This window comes from Camellia sinensis, chromosome 1 (genome assembly GCF_055761805.1).
Source record: "Camellia sinensis isolate YWXY chromosome 1, ASM5576180v1, whole genome shotgun sequence".
Taxonomy (NCBI): Eukaryota; Viridiplantae; Streptophyta; class Magnoliopsida; order Ericales; family Theaceae; genus Camellia; species Camellia sinensis.
Genome location: NC_138961.1, coordinates 57,729,928 through 57,745,652, shown reverse-complemented (window position 1 = coordinate 57,745,652; position 15,725 = coordinate 57,729,928). Strand labels below are relative to the sequence as shown.

At 33.0% G+C, this 15,725-nt stretch overlaps 1 protein-coding gene across 5 annotated transcripts; it reads right to left on the bottom strand.

The window, feature by feature from the left end:
* Positions 1-45: 45 nt before the first annotated feature.
* LOC114282387 (uncharacterized) lies at positions 46-7,631 on the bottom strand. Of its 5 annotated transcripts, none has more exons than XM_082877984.1 (11): positions 7,415-7,631; positions 6,749-6,850; positions 5,952-6,137; positions 5,719-5,830; positions 5,429-5,462; positions 4,933-4,970; positions 4,824-4,858; positions 4,590-4,742; positions 1,411-3,932; positions 635-721; positions 46-525 (listed from the first exon to the last, which is right to left on the bottom strand). In XM_082877984.1, exons 2-11 carry the CDS (start codon positions 6,817-6,819, stop codon positions 458-460), a joined length of 3,306 nt encoding a protein of 1,101 aa, XP_082734110.1. In that variant the 5' UTR covers positions 6,820-6,850; positions 7,415-7,631; the 3' UTR covers positions 46-457. The 5 variants fall into 5 exon arrangements, with proteins under 5 accessions (XP_082734110.1, XP_082734116.1, XP_082734125.1 ...); XM_082877990.1 differs by having other exon boundaries at positions 7,203-7,514; XM_082877999.1 differs by having other exon boundaries at positions 7,234-7,428.
* Positions 7,632-15,725: the final 8,094 nt, after the last annotated feature.

Sequence of the window (15,725 nt, the reverse complement as noted above, 5' to 3'; positions counted from 1 at the left end):
ATGCAATTGTTCAATGAACAGAAAGCCACCAACCAAACAAGTGTCTTTCTCAGCAACAAACAGTAATAATCAATTGTAGAGAATCCATAAATAACGAATTATAGATAATCACAAAAATAAAAAACAAATAATTTGAAAGTTAAAAATACTTTTTTGCAGAGACATATGAACAAAATGGTCAACTGACAGGACAAAGTAAAAATTCATTGTTTCCATCCAAGGAGTGTTGCTAAACCTGGATCTGAAACATTGAATCTGTAGACATATTAACACCCTCATCATCAATAATGCATCCAAAAGCAGAGGATTCTCTCCCAGACCACAGATAGTATGCTGCTTAAAATTATGGTCCGGACGGTGAAGAAAGATGGAGTTGCCTCAAGCCAAATTTCACCAGTATATAGCTACAGACAGATGGTACCTACTAAATTTTTTTTACTTGTAATTTTTGCTAGCATTAACGAAGCTTTGTCTCATTCGGTTTGCTGCCCCTAAATGCTGAAAGAGAGAAGAATGATCTTGTTGCTGAAACACAAACATAGTAGAGAATATTGGAATCTATGGACAATAAGAGAAGATGAACCACTAGGAAAGGAAAGAGACTAATCACTCGGAATAGGATATCAAAAATAACCTTTAGTTGTGGTGGCTGCAGCTGGATTGTGGTCCTGGAACTTGTGGTAAGAACTCTGAGCGCCAAATTTGCTTGTATTTGATTGAGCTGTATGCATATCATCCGTTATAATTATCAGTATCAGAATCCAGACTAGGCAAATGTGTCAATCATAAAGCGCACATAAGAAGACAATATCACTGAAAAACTAGCTAATTTATGCTGTTAAGATAGACAGTGAAAATAAAAGAGAAGAGATAACAATGCCATGGAAGTGTTTTCAGGCTTTAAACCGTTCAGTAACCACCTAACAAGCACCGATACTCCAAGATGGACACTAGTATCCACATGTTCGACATGCTAAATGGCGTGTTGATTGTTTAAATTATATTTTTTTTGTAGGACATGTTGAAGACAGGTATTTATTTTTTTATTTTTTAAAAGTTGATTACAAAGTTAATTTGAGGTCAAGGTAAATTATATGTAAATAAAGAAGAAAAAAGTAAAAAAATAAAAATAAACACTCTTATACATTGATACTTTTTATATCTACGTATCCTAAATTTATATTCATATACATGGTAAATAAAAGTATATGAAAAATAAATGTTTTTGCCGTATCACTGTCATGTCTGTATCTTATTTTTTTTAGGAATCACTATTGTCCCGTGTCAGTGCTGCTTAGGCAACCACTAAGTTTCATGCTTACTACTAAGACGATTAACAGTTCAACTCACTTTGAGTCCCATGCTTATGCACAACAAAGATATAAAGCATGGAGATGGAAGCAAATGTACCGGAAAGCATTTCAGGTCCAGCTGGATTTTTCTCATAGCCTTCACCTAATGAAGTCTTTTGTTGCCCGTAGTTCTTTGGATGTAGGGCAGCCTTCCTCAGTGTGTTGTCCGCATTTTTCATACCAACAGCTTTAGACTCCTCAGCATCATCCTCTCCATCAGAAAACACAGATGGGCTAGGGCAACCAGTCAAATTTGGATCCGCCCTACTCTTTCGAGCAAACTTCAAGAGCCTCTTCAATCCTTTGGGTGAATCTTTTTGGTACACCATTGCAGGAGGGTTCTCGACATTTCCCCATTCAACAATATCAGGTTCAGCACTCTCCTCTAGAAGCATTTGTGACAAAGAGTGGCGGACACGTGGACTCGACATTGCTACTGGTGCAACATTGGTTGCAGATGCAATATGGCATGTGCTGTCCTCATGTGGAATAGGTAAATCTTGATCCTCTTCTATTTCTACCCAGGCCGTTAGGGAGATAACTGATTCTTCTTCTTCAGCCTCAGTTTTCAATGCAGACTCCGTCACCATTATAAAGCTATTATCATCACCATTGGCAGTAACTTGTTCAGAAATCACTGTGTCATCACATTTCTGTTCATTAGTTAACTGAGTTTCTGATTCTAAATTAGCATGAATTTCCGGTGCTTCAAGATCCCCCTCCTGCTGACTGACTGGATCAGAAATGTCAGTAACCTGACTGATTGGATCAGAAATGTCAGTAACCACCTCATTTTCCTGAGCTCGGATCAGATTTGCTGCAGTTTTCAAAGTTTCCTCAGGCTGAGAAGAAGCTTTTGTCTTGACAACAACAGGACCCACACCGGGGCCAATACCAGAGCCCTTACGAAGGAAAGGTTTTGACTCCAGTGGCACTACACTGCTCTTCTTGGTCACCTTGTTATAGAAACTAGGCTTTGCTGCAACTGTTGAACTGTCCTTTCCAGAAGTCATCTGAACTTTAGTTTTTGCACTTTTCTCATTTTTGGTTAATGGTTGCTGCTGCTTCTCGGTCATGGCTTTCGTGCTCTTCCTAGTGTCATTTTGGCTAGCCTTCACAGTTTTGGGCCGCTGCACAGTTCTTTCCACCTTTGGGCTCGACTGAGGAACTGATGGTGCGGGCTGAGGTTTCCGACGTGTAGGTGTAGTACCAGCAGATGAGTTTCCGCACGGAGCTTTAGCTGGTGATGTCCCTGTTGTGGCTCTTGGTGATGGAGTTGATGGCCATGACTTACGCATAGCAGGTGAGGGTGATGCCTTAGATAATGCTTTCTTCGCAACAGCAGATTTTGTTGACTGCTTGGGATTGGCAGATTGAGTTACACTCTTACGCGATTTTTGGGGCTTAGCCAAAGAACTTTTTGAGGCCATTTCAGTTTTTCTTTTATCAAGAATTTGCTGCATTGCTCTAAATTGTGCTTCTTTCTCTGCTCGCTTTCCTGCTGTTTCTCCCCTAAGTTTCTCATCCCTCTTTCCTTTGTAGTGATCATAAAACCCCCCTCTCTGTTCATGTGGACCATCTTGGCTTCTGTTATTTTCAGGTGCTATATTCTGATACCTAACAGGCTTACTTTCCATCATTTTTATCAGCATCTGATTCAACTCTGCTTCCTTCTGTTGATTCCATTCTGTTGAGGCTGCTAAGTTTTCAGTGTCTTCCTCACTTTCGATTACAAGAATATCTGCTTTACTTCCAATTGAATTAGACATTCTTTCATCAAAAGTTTCTATGTTTGCCTCTACTTTAGCAGCCTCAACAGGATTGTTATCTCCTGAAATGAATTCACAGTCCAGTTTTGCTAATGAACTCCTTGGAATTTCTTCTCCCTCTAAATTACTGGAAGTCATTGGAACAGAACTTTCAGAACCAATTTCTGGAAGGCATTGGGTGGAAATTTCACCTGTACCTGCACTCCATCTTCTCAATACAGATTTATTTGTACCAGCAAGGGCATCTAAAGTTGGCTTTGTCTTCTGAATATCCGACGTTTGATCTCTTTGTTTACTTTCAAAAAGATTGATTGCATCTTGCACACTCATTCTCCGTGCATTACTATCAGGTTTTTTGGGGGGTTGCTCAGATCCTTCCTCTTCGCTACTGTTTGCAGTTGCATCTCTATAAGATAATGTCTTATCTCTAGCAGGAAAAAAATTGAGGCTCTTAATGGTCAGTGCAGTAGCCTTGCGTGACCCAGATCGCCCTATTTGGACCCTCCGCATTGGAGATGCTGACCTTCTAGGTGATGCACACCTAATGAGAGTCCGACTTCGTTCCACAGATGGCTGATCATCCTCACTCAAGTAAGAAGATTCCTCACTTTCTGATGAACCTTGTCGCTCAACCTGGGCAACTTTGGCGGGAGAGACACCATATTTTACTGGTGTATCTGAGTGCGATGGTTTTAATATCTTATTGACCCTATCATTTCTTGAATAAATTGTGGCAGGGGACTTCTCATCACTTGGTAAATCAACAGCCTGTCCTATTTGGCTCAGTTCTAAAAACTTATGCAAAGTACCCCTACAAAACACAACAAAAATGAGGGATTTGGTCAAAACCCCTTTGTAATAAAATTTTAATGCATTAAGGACAAGCACAAAAAGTTTTTCTTGAAAAGTCCAACACATACCATTATTATCAAAATATTAAACTTTAAAATAATATAACTTTTGATATAGATGTTGGTTTTTAATAAAATTAGTATTTTTAGAATTTTTGCATAAAGATCTATCAAATGAGATCGATGTTGACTATGAAATTCTTTAAAAAATATATATATTACCGTCGAAATTAATGTAAACAGTAACAGTAACATGTCACTCTGTTTGACAGTAACATGTTACTTTGTTTGACAGTAATATGTTACTCTGGCAATATTGTCAAAGAAAAAAAAAAGATATTTTACTGTCTTTGCTCAATTATGTGTTTCCTTAGTGGGTTTATGAAGCAAAATAAATTGGGTTGTCTTTTTCACTAAATAAGGGTCCAATGGAGGGGTTTTGGCTAAATTTCCCAACAAAAATTTATTAATGTTGGTCATTACTATCTAATAGTTGGGCATTTAAAATTTTTGTATCACAATGATTAGAAAGTAAAAAGAAGGAAAAAGGAAAGAAGAGGATGAGGAAAATGACACAGTAGCTTTAAGAATTATTATTACACAAAAACTTTGAATACCTCAAATCTATGGCTCCAAAATGTTGAGAAAGCTTTTCCATATCAGAGACATGCTTTGAAGAGCATGTGGCTCCAGCAGCCTCGTTGAAAGCAGCAGCTAATTCTCCTCTTAATGTTGTTAGCCTCAAATCCATTGCTCGCAGCAATTCATTCCTGTCAGTGTTCAAGGTGTAATTTGGCACACACAGCAGAGAAAAATTTAATTATTGATAACAAAACAACCAATTTACGTACTTTGTTGCATCTGATGACACAATCTCAACTTCATCCTGTTACCGCAAACCATATTAGTTGCCAAATACAATTATGTGTTATACTAAAAGGGTAAAGAAATAGCAATTACCTTAATCTGTGGTTCCACACCATTCAAGTTGCAGCAGTCTGTTAGAGAAGGGGCACCAACAATCACTGAGTATTTAGCTAAAAAACAAATGGGGAAATACAATTGCAAACATGAAACTTGATCATAATGAAAGAGAAGGACACACAACAATTTACAAATGGGGGAAAATCCAACCTATCAAACCCCACACTAACTTCTTGATTTTAGGCTTAATTGACAGACAAAATACATCCCTGTTCTGTTCTTCTCTTCTCTTTTGTTTTATTCAATCTATTCTCCCCACACTAACTGTGACATTGGCTTGTCTCAATTTACAAGACAGTTCAAAGTGATAATTTACATTCCATAAATAAACAGATCTACTAGCATGGAGTTCAATCAGGCTTTGATTAAAATGGCCAAGTTACATCCTCAGTGGAAGCACAAAAAACTAATGCAGCAGCTCTATATTTTAGCTATCCCAGGTTTATAGAAAGTAAATGTTTAATAAATTAACCTGTTGCTCCATCTCCAGAATGATCCCGATGATCCTGAGAAAAGGAATACAATATGCATATGAGTTTAATACATATTTGAAGCGGAGAAATGCTAGAGACCCATACTTCTAAACCCACAAATTCACCCACAATGATGTGGCAAGGGAGTTGAGTCCTATATCATTGGGTGTAACAAATCAAAAGTTGACACTTATCGAAACAAAGCATTGTGGGTCAAATTGTGGAAGTTTTTTGGGAGTCTCAAACATTTCTTTGAAGTATCAACTCCCAAGAAATGTATAGATATTACCTTGGTATACAAAGAAAGATGAAATTTTCTGGCTTCCTCCAGTTGAGTTATCTCATTTCCAATAGCATTGGTGGTATTTAGTGTGTCCGATGAACCAACAATACGTAAAAATCTGAGAAATAATCAGATAGAAATAATAGAAGAACTAAACATCCTCATTTTCTCCTCCTCAAAAAATTAAAAAAAAGAAGAAAGCCAAGTGACAAAACCAGAAAGAGTTTAATGATATCAACCTTGTTAATGTTGATTTTGTGAACCACTGGGAACTATCAAGATTTTTGGGTGGTTGAAGTTTGAAGTTGGCATTGGATCCTCTTGACAACAAATTTTTTAGTTCAGGTAAATGCAGCGCCAGCTGTCCCAAAAGGCCAGATGCTATTGTTTCTACCTCGTTGCCACTGCATACACATGCCTCATACCTACAACAAAGTCTGAATGCTGTTCAAAACAATTTCCAAGTATAACAATAATAACAATAGTCATTACCATCATCTTCATAATGATTTTTTTTTTAGCGTCAATCATATTTATTACATTTTTGTGAGTCAACTAATTTTTTTATCCATTAAATGATTAATGGTTTTAATGGGGGGATATGTAAATTCCCAAATTTAAATTTCCTTGCAACGAAAAGGGCTTGAAAACTTTTGGAGCATTCAAAATTCAAAACCATTTGCATCTAACATGCAATTAAACAGAATAAAACCCCAAATTGGATATCCTCACTAATCAATCTGAATGCAGAAGATATTTGTCAAAGCCCATATAGAAAAGAATCACTAGATATCTTAGCCAATCAAATTTGATTGTATCCTAATCACATTAATCTTTGGTAAAGGTCCAATTTCAGTGAAAAATTCAAATGACTCAACAAATTTGAATTTGAAAATCTAAAGAAAGAACACGAGGGATAAAAAAACATTTGACCCTTGTCATTAAAATAATTTTTTTTTTTAAAAAAAACCTTCACTGTTAAGTATACATAATTAAGTATCAGTGGAAAATAGTTACAAAAAGAAGTATAACCTACCTGTCCCGGCTTGGAAATAATTGAAATTCAGCATAATCAAGTGGTGAATCGGCGTGGATTTCAGCCTCCATCTCAACCAACTTATCTATCAAGCACAACAACCTGAAGGGGGAATAAAAAATAAAATAAAATGAATCAATCTGACCATTCCAGTTGCAAACAACATTCAATATGATATATATATATATATATATATATATATATATATATAATTTGACCTCCTTCAAAACATATATAATATAACTACTTCACTTGAACTCAAAACCACACAGAGATCTATATTATATAAATATAGAATTTTGGGGTTAATATAAAAAGAATCACCATCACCATTGAAGATTACTCTGAATTAGGCTAAAAAAGCACAACTAAAAAAGATTGAAGTGAAGTGTCGGTGGGAAAAGAAAGAAAGAAAGAAAGAAAATTAGTTGGAACCACCAAATAGAACACCAACCGTTGAAGATCAGATCTAGGCAAAGCAAAACCTTAATTTAGGAAATTAGAGTGATAATTTGAAGTGACAGAATATCGAAAGCCATTACTAAGTTGGAATCTCAAGCACTCTGTTTGTTCACATGAATTACATATTTGAATGTAATGTGTGTATGTATATCAATCACCAAATGCAAATCCAGAGAGAGAGAAGAGAAGTGGTTGATGGATTACCACAGATAGATTGTGAGAGAGAGAGAGAGAGATCTTGAAGTGTCTGTCTTTTGCCTTGCTTGCCTTTTCTAGAGAGAGAAGAGAGAGAGAGAGAGAGAGACGGTTCAGAAAGTGGGAGAGTGAGAGAGACGGAAGATAGGGAGGAGTGGGGGCAAAAGCAGAAAACGCGAGGCCTCTAAAATTCTCGAGCGCGTTGATTGCGTTTTGCAAAGACTTTACTACTATTACTAGTTAGGATAAATTACAACTATCTCCATCAAATTTGCTTAAATTATGAATTTTTTCTTTGTAGTGTAATAAATTTTTAAGTTAATTAATTATTTTGATATTAAAAATATATTTTAATTAAAATTTTAAATAATTTTATTATTATATACGAAAAAAGTTAAAAATTTTATTTTTTCTGCCACTTGTGTTAAATAAAAAATTTAAACAATAAAAAATTTATAATTTTTATAATTATAAAAAATAATTCGTATTTTAAATAAATTTTAAAGTATATTTTTAATTCTCTTGTTTATTATTAAGAAATAAAAGGAGACAAAAGGACAAATTAATATCATAAGCATATGATTTCCGTTTCATGTGCATGGTCACTCTAGACACTTTTGGATTTATACACACTCTCTCTCTCTCTTATTTATTTATTTATTTATTATATATTTTATTTAATTATATATTTTAATTTGAATTAATCACATATTCTTTTTAACTTTTATTCAAATGTTACTTTTGTCCACCTTGAACATTAGTCATTGTTTCAGTAGGGTCCTTTTATCACTTATTATTAAAAAATAAATAATATTAGGGTTGATGAAAAAAATATTATGAAATATTTTATGAATTTTTTTATCATTTAATTAGTGTGTGGTGTTTTATTATATATATATAATCTAAGGGTCCAAATTTTTTATGATCATTTTCATGATATATTTTTTAATTATCCCTAACGTTACTTTAAAAAATAAATATAAAGGACTTGCTTGATAGTCATGTGAATATTTTTTATGAGCGTTAAGCCTTTATTTGATTCATGAATTTTTTTTATTATTTAATTATTGTGTGTTGTTTTATTATATGTATAATTTAAGAATAAATTTTTTTTTTATAATCATCTTCATGATATTTTTTTTTCATGATTCCTAACGTTACTTTAAAAAATAAACATAAAGGGCAATGACTCCACTAGGCTATAATCTTGAAGCTTTAAATTATTTGTATTTTATTTTATTCTGATTGATGTCAAATTTACTTGGTTGTTTTTCCAGATTAATTTTGTTTTGACAAGAAAAATAAAAGATACAATGAAATTAATTTTAAGTTTTATAATTTTTTAAACTAATTATGAAGACAGATTTTTTTTTTTTTAGATGGGAATTATGAAGACAAATTGAAAAATAAATAAATAAAAAATTGGGCAAAGCACTAATAAATCCCAAATTTAAAAATGTTAACCCATTTAGTCCCGAAAGTTTTTTGTTGGACTAATAGATCCTATTTCCCAAGAAGCTTACTATAGGCATTTTTTAGATTTCCCTTCTTTTCAAACATCAAACATTATTCATCCAACATCAAACATTAGATTTCAAATATCGTTGAAAATTACAATAATGTTTCAAACATTAGATTTTAAACATCTAATGTTCATCAGATTTCAATAATGTTTGAAATTATAGAATGAAACATCAGATTTATTTACCATCATGAACATCAAATTTCAATAATCTAATGTTTACCATCATGAACATCAATGTCAGAACATCATGAACAAACATCGTGAAAAATTAGATTTCAAACATAAAAAATTAGATATCAAACATCAGATTTCAAATATCAAAAATTATAATAACGTGAAAAATTACAATGTTTGAAATCAGATTTCAAACATCAGATTTAAAACATCGTGAAAAATTACAATAATGTTTCAAACATTAGATTTCAAACATCTAATGTTCATCAGATTTCAGTAATGTTTGAAATTGTAGAATGAAACATCAGATTCATTTACCATTATGAACATCAGATTTCGATAATCTAATGTTTACCATCATGAACATCAACGTCAGAACATCATGAACAAAAATCATCTAATGTCTGTTGTTGATATATGTTTGATGTTTGATGTTTGGTGTTAACCCATTTGATGTTCGATGATGTTTTGGGTAATTTTCGAACATCAAACATCAACAAAAAAATATGTGTTCAAGCACATTCAAAATATGTTTGATGTTAACCCATTTGATGTTCGATGATGTTTTGGGTAATTTTCGAACATCAAACATCAACAAAACATCATCAAATCAGATCAACATCAACAAAACATCATCAACACGGTGATGTTCTACCCTCAAATAGGATCAAATATCGGATCTGTGATGTTCTTCAACACAGTGATGTTCTTGAATGTCGGATCTGTGATGTTCTCCCTTTGCAGGTGCAAACTCTTCAACCTCTCCAGAATCTCCCAAATTCAATCACATACACATCTCTCTATACCTATATATCTACATCCATGAATCTACAAATGAGGAAAAAATCGAAACTTATTGGGTTCTGTTCACTGATCTCCAAGATCTGTGTTGGTGTCTTTCTGGTTACGGGTGGCGCCGTCACGGGGTTACTCTAGCCTTATCATGATGTTGTTGTTGTTCGATTTGTACCCAATCTGATGTTTAGATTTGTTGTCTCTTTTGTTTTGCTGGTATTTTCAATCTAGAATGGTGAATGGTGAAGTATTTTTATGAATGGTGAAGTATGATTGTTTGCAAGAATGGTGAAGTATATGCGATTGATGAGAGAGGGAGACAGATGAGGAGTTTCTGATGAAGATCGAAAACATTAACACGGAAAGAAACGTATTTTTATTTTATAAAAATTTTAAAAAGAGGAAAAAAGTTAGGTTAATGTTTGGACGAAGAAAAATGAATAATCTTAATGTTGTTTTGACGATGATGTTTGATGTTGTTTGATGATGATGTTATGAGGTTTGATGTTGTTTTGATGATGATGTTTGATGTTGTTTTGATGATGCTATTGTGATGTAAAAAAAAGACTAAATGGTTTATAAAAAAACACTCAGGAGTAGATGGAGTAACATTTTCCCATATGGGACTTATGAGTAATTTCTCCTAAAAAATTCCTCCTACCTCATTTTGACCTTGTTTAAAGCTGTTTATAATTTTTTTTTATTTTTTTATTTTTTAAATAGGTGTGAGAGTGTATAATGCAACTATTTATAATTTATGAAGTAAAAATAATTTAAATAAATTTTTAAAAAATAATTATTGAAGAGTTGAGAAGAAAATGATCTTATATTTTTACTTTCTTCATTTTACCTTTCAGTTTGTGAAAAAAAATCACCCTAAACAGGCCTTTAGGCTTTAGTCATAAATGATGACCATAAAGTAATAATTTACATTAAATTTTAACGAAATCAAAGTTTATAATCAAGTAACATGTTGACACTCTTTCATTTAACATTTTAAATATAATGCTACGGAAACAATTTTCTTGTACAAGTCCACTCATTAAGGGAATTCTAAGTGGGAGTAGCTATTAGTTTTAGATCAAATTAGAGAGTATTACTAAATTTGTGGAGATTCATTACAAGTTTTGTTTTGATAATTTGAACCGTAAATATGTAGAACTCATTAAGTACTACATATTTATGAAAAATCACATTGATTGGATATCGATAGCTATGTGATCAAATCAGTTTTATATTAACAAAAATAGACGGTGAACAAATTAAAGATTGACAAAAAACTAATCTAATGAAATAGCTATCGATATCCAATTAATATAATTTTTTATAAGTATATATTAATCGACAATTTCTATCTATTGCACGGTTCAAATTATCGAAACGAGACTCATGCTGCACCTGCATAGATTCAACAACATCTTCTAATCTAATCTAGAACAGGAGGGAAGCTGCCCCCTTCCTTAAATGTCTACACCTACCTTAGTGGACCAATTCTTGTCGAGTCAATTAGCGAATCAACTATTATTTAGTAATGATTAACATTACACAAGAGATAACAAATATCAGGCTTTTTTTTAATTTATTATTATTACAAAAATTGATATACAGTAATACAACTTTAATATTCTATAATAAAAAGATTTTAAAATTTTAAATGAGATTCATTAAAATAATATAATAAACATAAGGGAGAATTTCAAAAAAAAAAAAAAAAAGTAAAAAAAAATATAAATGATGGAAGTACAAGATTTATTTGCATAATCTAATGCATAAATCACTTACATCTCTATCATTTTGAAATTATTTTTCTATTCTCTACTTTTTTATTTTATTTTATATTCTCCCTAAAAGTTAGCAAGCTTTTCTAATTTTTATAGCATTATCATTTCTTAATCTCAAAGTTTAATCAATCAATTTTTTTTTTTTTTTAAAAAAAAGAACACTAACTATTCAGCCCTATTAATTAGACTTATTTACTTATAAGTCATGTTCATTTTTTCATCTATTAATATCCCCCAAATACCCTCCATCACACATAAGACCAATGACATGGCACCTTACCATCTACAACTAATGACTATCACCTCTAACCGTCGGAGACCAACCCCAGCCACTGACTACCACTTCTGACTGCTGACGACCACCTTTGGTTGTCATTTTTAGTTGCCAGCGACCACCATTGACCTCCGACAACTACCTCTAACAATATTTTTTTGGCTATTTGCCATCTCCAACACGTCATTTTCGCCACCACCTTCTCAGATCTGGTGACGACAAGAGAAAAAAGAGAAGAACAAAGATGAAGAGAATGAAGTAGAGGAATAAAGAACCTTTACTAGAAGTTTTCATCATTCTTCACATGTGCAGAACAATACAAAAAATAAAGACAAATTCAATGATAAATTTATCACTTGATATATCATCATCGTCACAAATCAATACAAGAATCAAAGACTATTTAGTGATAAATTTATTACTGATATATTAAACCATGATTTGTAGCTGATTTGGTTTAAGAAAATAACGAGGGATGTGGGAGATAGAGATAACTGTTAACAGTGATAAATTTATCGCTAATAAGTAACCAGACCATTTAATTAGTACTCTTTTACACTCTTACACTCATACTCATATACATATACATTCACTTATATATTCATTCACAAACAAATTCATACATTTACACACACACACAAAAGTGTAAGACTAATAAATTTATCACTGTAGATTTACCTAGATTTTACAGACAATAGATTTGGTTTAACCAGATCTTCACCAACAAATTCATAGAGATCTATCACATAATATATATATATATATATATATATATAGAGAGAGAGAGAGAGAGAGAGAGAGAAAGAGAGACCCAATCTTACTAGAAAGAGCTCCGACGATCATATAACGACTACATCTTGACAGTGAAGATGGCTACAATACTAGATTGACATTGTAAATGGCCAAATCTAAATAATGATGGAGTAGATTGATGATGGTAGCACTATAGGAAATGACATTGTAAATTTCCATTTTTGGTTGCCGAATATAATTAGCGACTGAATTTTTTTGTCACCAAGTTCGTCGCCTATACCCTGTCAGCGATAGTATTGGCGACTAAACTATTTTTGGTCGCCGAAAGTTAAACATTTGGCTACTAAACTTTGGTTAGTCAGGAAAGGTGATCTTTTGGTGACTAAATTATTGGTCGCCAAAATTGAACTTTTGGCTACTGAACAATGCTTAGTCGGGAAAGGTATCTTTTGGCGACTAAAATATTAGTCGTCGAAAGTTCTCACATAAAACTAAATTAAACTATTAGAGACTAAAATTTTAGTCGCTAATAGAATACGTACATTTAGTGACCAAACACTTTAGTCGCCAAAGGATGTCATGTTTTTAGTGACTAAAACATTTAGTCGGCAATTAAACTTCCCTCTTTCTGATTTGTTTTAGCTACTATGTGGTTTGGTCGCAAAAGCCATTTGGTTATTTTTTGCTACTAAGGCCTAGTTTGGGAAGACTAAATAAGTGCACTTTTTGACTTTTTTTGTATTATGTGTAGAAAAAGTAGAGAGGAGATGTTGATTGATGTGACCCAAAAAAGATAAAAAGATGAAATAAGTGCACTTTTTTGGCAGTAGCCAAACTAAATTATTGGTCGCCAAAACATTTGCTTACATTTTGGGCTACCGACATATTTAGTCACCAAATACTATATTAAATTTTTTTTTAAAAAAAAAAATTCTAAACCACCTGTATCCATTATTAGTGCAATCTGTACCCTGTGTAAACAATATAATCCATCAATACTTTATATATTATCAACCATTCAACAACGTGCACACATTTCACTTCCAACTATCCAAACAATTTATATTCAACGTCTAATTCTAAATGTAATACAAATTCCATACGAGCCAAGTATAATCCAACCCCAATAATTTAATTCCATACATAATAGAGGATTAACCAAATTTAATATCCAAAAGGAAATCTATACCACACCAAAAATTTATTCTATACCGCCCCAAAAACTAATTTGTACCACGTCCAATGCTAATTTCTATCAGGCCAAATTTGGGATATTTACCACGCCAAAAAACTAATTTGTATGAACCACTATATATACAGACGAAGATATAAAAACAATGCCCTTCCGTACTTGTCAAAAAAAGTCGTATCCACATTTGTACGTCAAAAATCATCTGCAAAAAATAAATAAATTAATCATTAGTATTGACTAAATATTGGCCAATTTAAAATTATAAAAAAAACATATAAAACTCGAAATTAAGTAATCTTTTCAAATTAATCATTAGTTTTGCATACTAGAATCTATATGAAATAAAATTTTTGATATTCAATCTGAGTATATACAACATATGAATCTAGTTGCTCTATTTGATGTTGCTAATAAATTGATATTGCTATAAAAGTAATCCTAATAATAACTGGAAATTCAAACACTTGAATCTAGTTGCTCTATTTGATGTTCAATCTGAGTACATACAACATAGATTAATATATACATATTAGTCCTTCAAGAACCCATAATAACTGAAACATCAGTTCAAAATAAACATACCACAAACCCATATGTGCTACTCTCTATTGGCATTCCATAAATCATGAACCAAGCAGCATTACAAATGCATCCCAAAACTTTGAATAATTGGATTTTAAGGTTTAATAGCAACACAAGGATATGAAACTAGTATAGTCAAGTGTATGCCATAGATATAAGGAGAAGGAGCCTAAAACTGATGCACAAAACAACAATCCTCATATTGATAACATTTGGGGCTACGCTTATAGCAATGAAATACAAGTGGTCAGATATGACAGTAAATCCCCCCCACCCCTACTCAACCTCAACTCTGTGGGTGTACGGTACATGTGTTCATGGTGGTGCTGGTGGCATGGGGTGGGGCAAAGCCAATTAGTCAAATACATGAAAATTTACAGATCGCGAAGCGGAAACTTACTCATTGCATCAGTTTTTACAGGATTACTTTCCTCATTACAGCAATGATCAATGCCTAATTTTTTACTAGATATTCTGGTTTGGTACAGGAGTCCTCAGTTTCACCACCCACCACTCTAGAATTATCCGTAGACGTTCCATTACCATTCTCCTACACAAAAATCAAAACTTCATTCTTCTCAAATAGAAAATATTAAAAAATGCTGAGTGCAAGCACTTCTGAATGCTGTTAAGGTACATAACGAGTAAAAAATAATGTCCACTTTAGCTGCTAAGCACTTCTGAATGCTTTAACTATATTAGCAATGTTCATAAATGGTCGATTCATGATAACAATGGCCATTTTAGCTGTTACCTAGGCATAATTTTCCACAATGTGATTCAATAATACCACATCATCCTTGTTCATCTTGTACCTCTATTCTCCTCTTCTTCAATGTGTGTCACGCCCCGAAATAATTCAACATGCGCTACCCATACTAATTGATATTCACTAAACAATAGCAGTAAACCTTTCACTTTTACATCATTGATAATGAGTTTATACAAAAGTTCCACATGCGATATACATTCAACGTAACAAAAGGACACATGAATCTATAGCACGTGAAGCATCTAGTCTCAAAACAAAAGAATGCCCTTAAGGGCTTACATCTTCCAAGGCATAAGCCTGTTACACAAAAACGGTTTCTACAACCCCTACACTTTAGCCCTTGGCTCACAAAAGAATTACACAAATAAAAGAGCTATGTACTCTTCTCAAAAATATCCACGCCTTCAATTCGGCGGGATCACCACATCCTTACCTGCACCAAATCCCATAGGGGTGAGCATAAGCCCAGTAG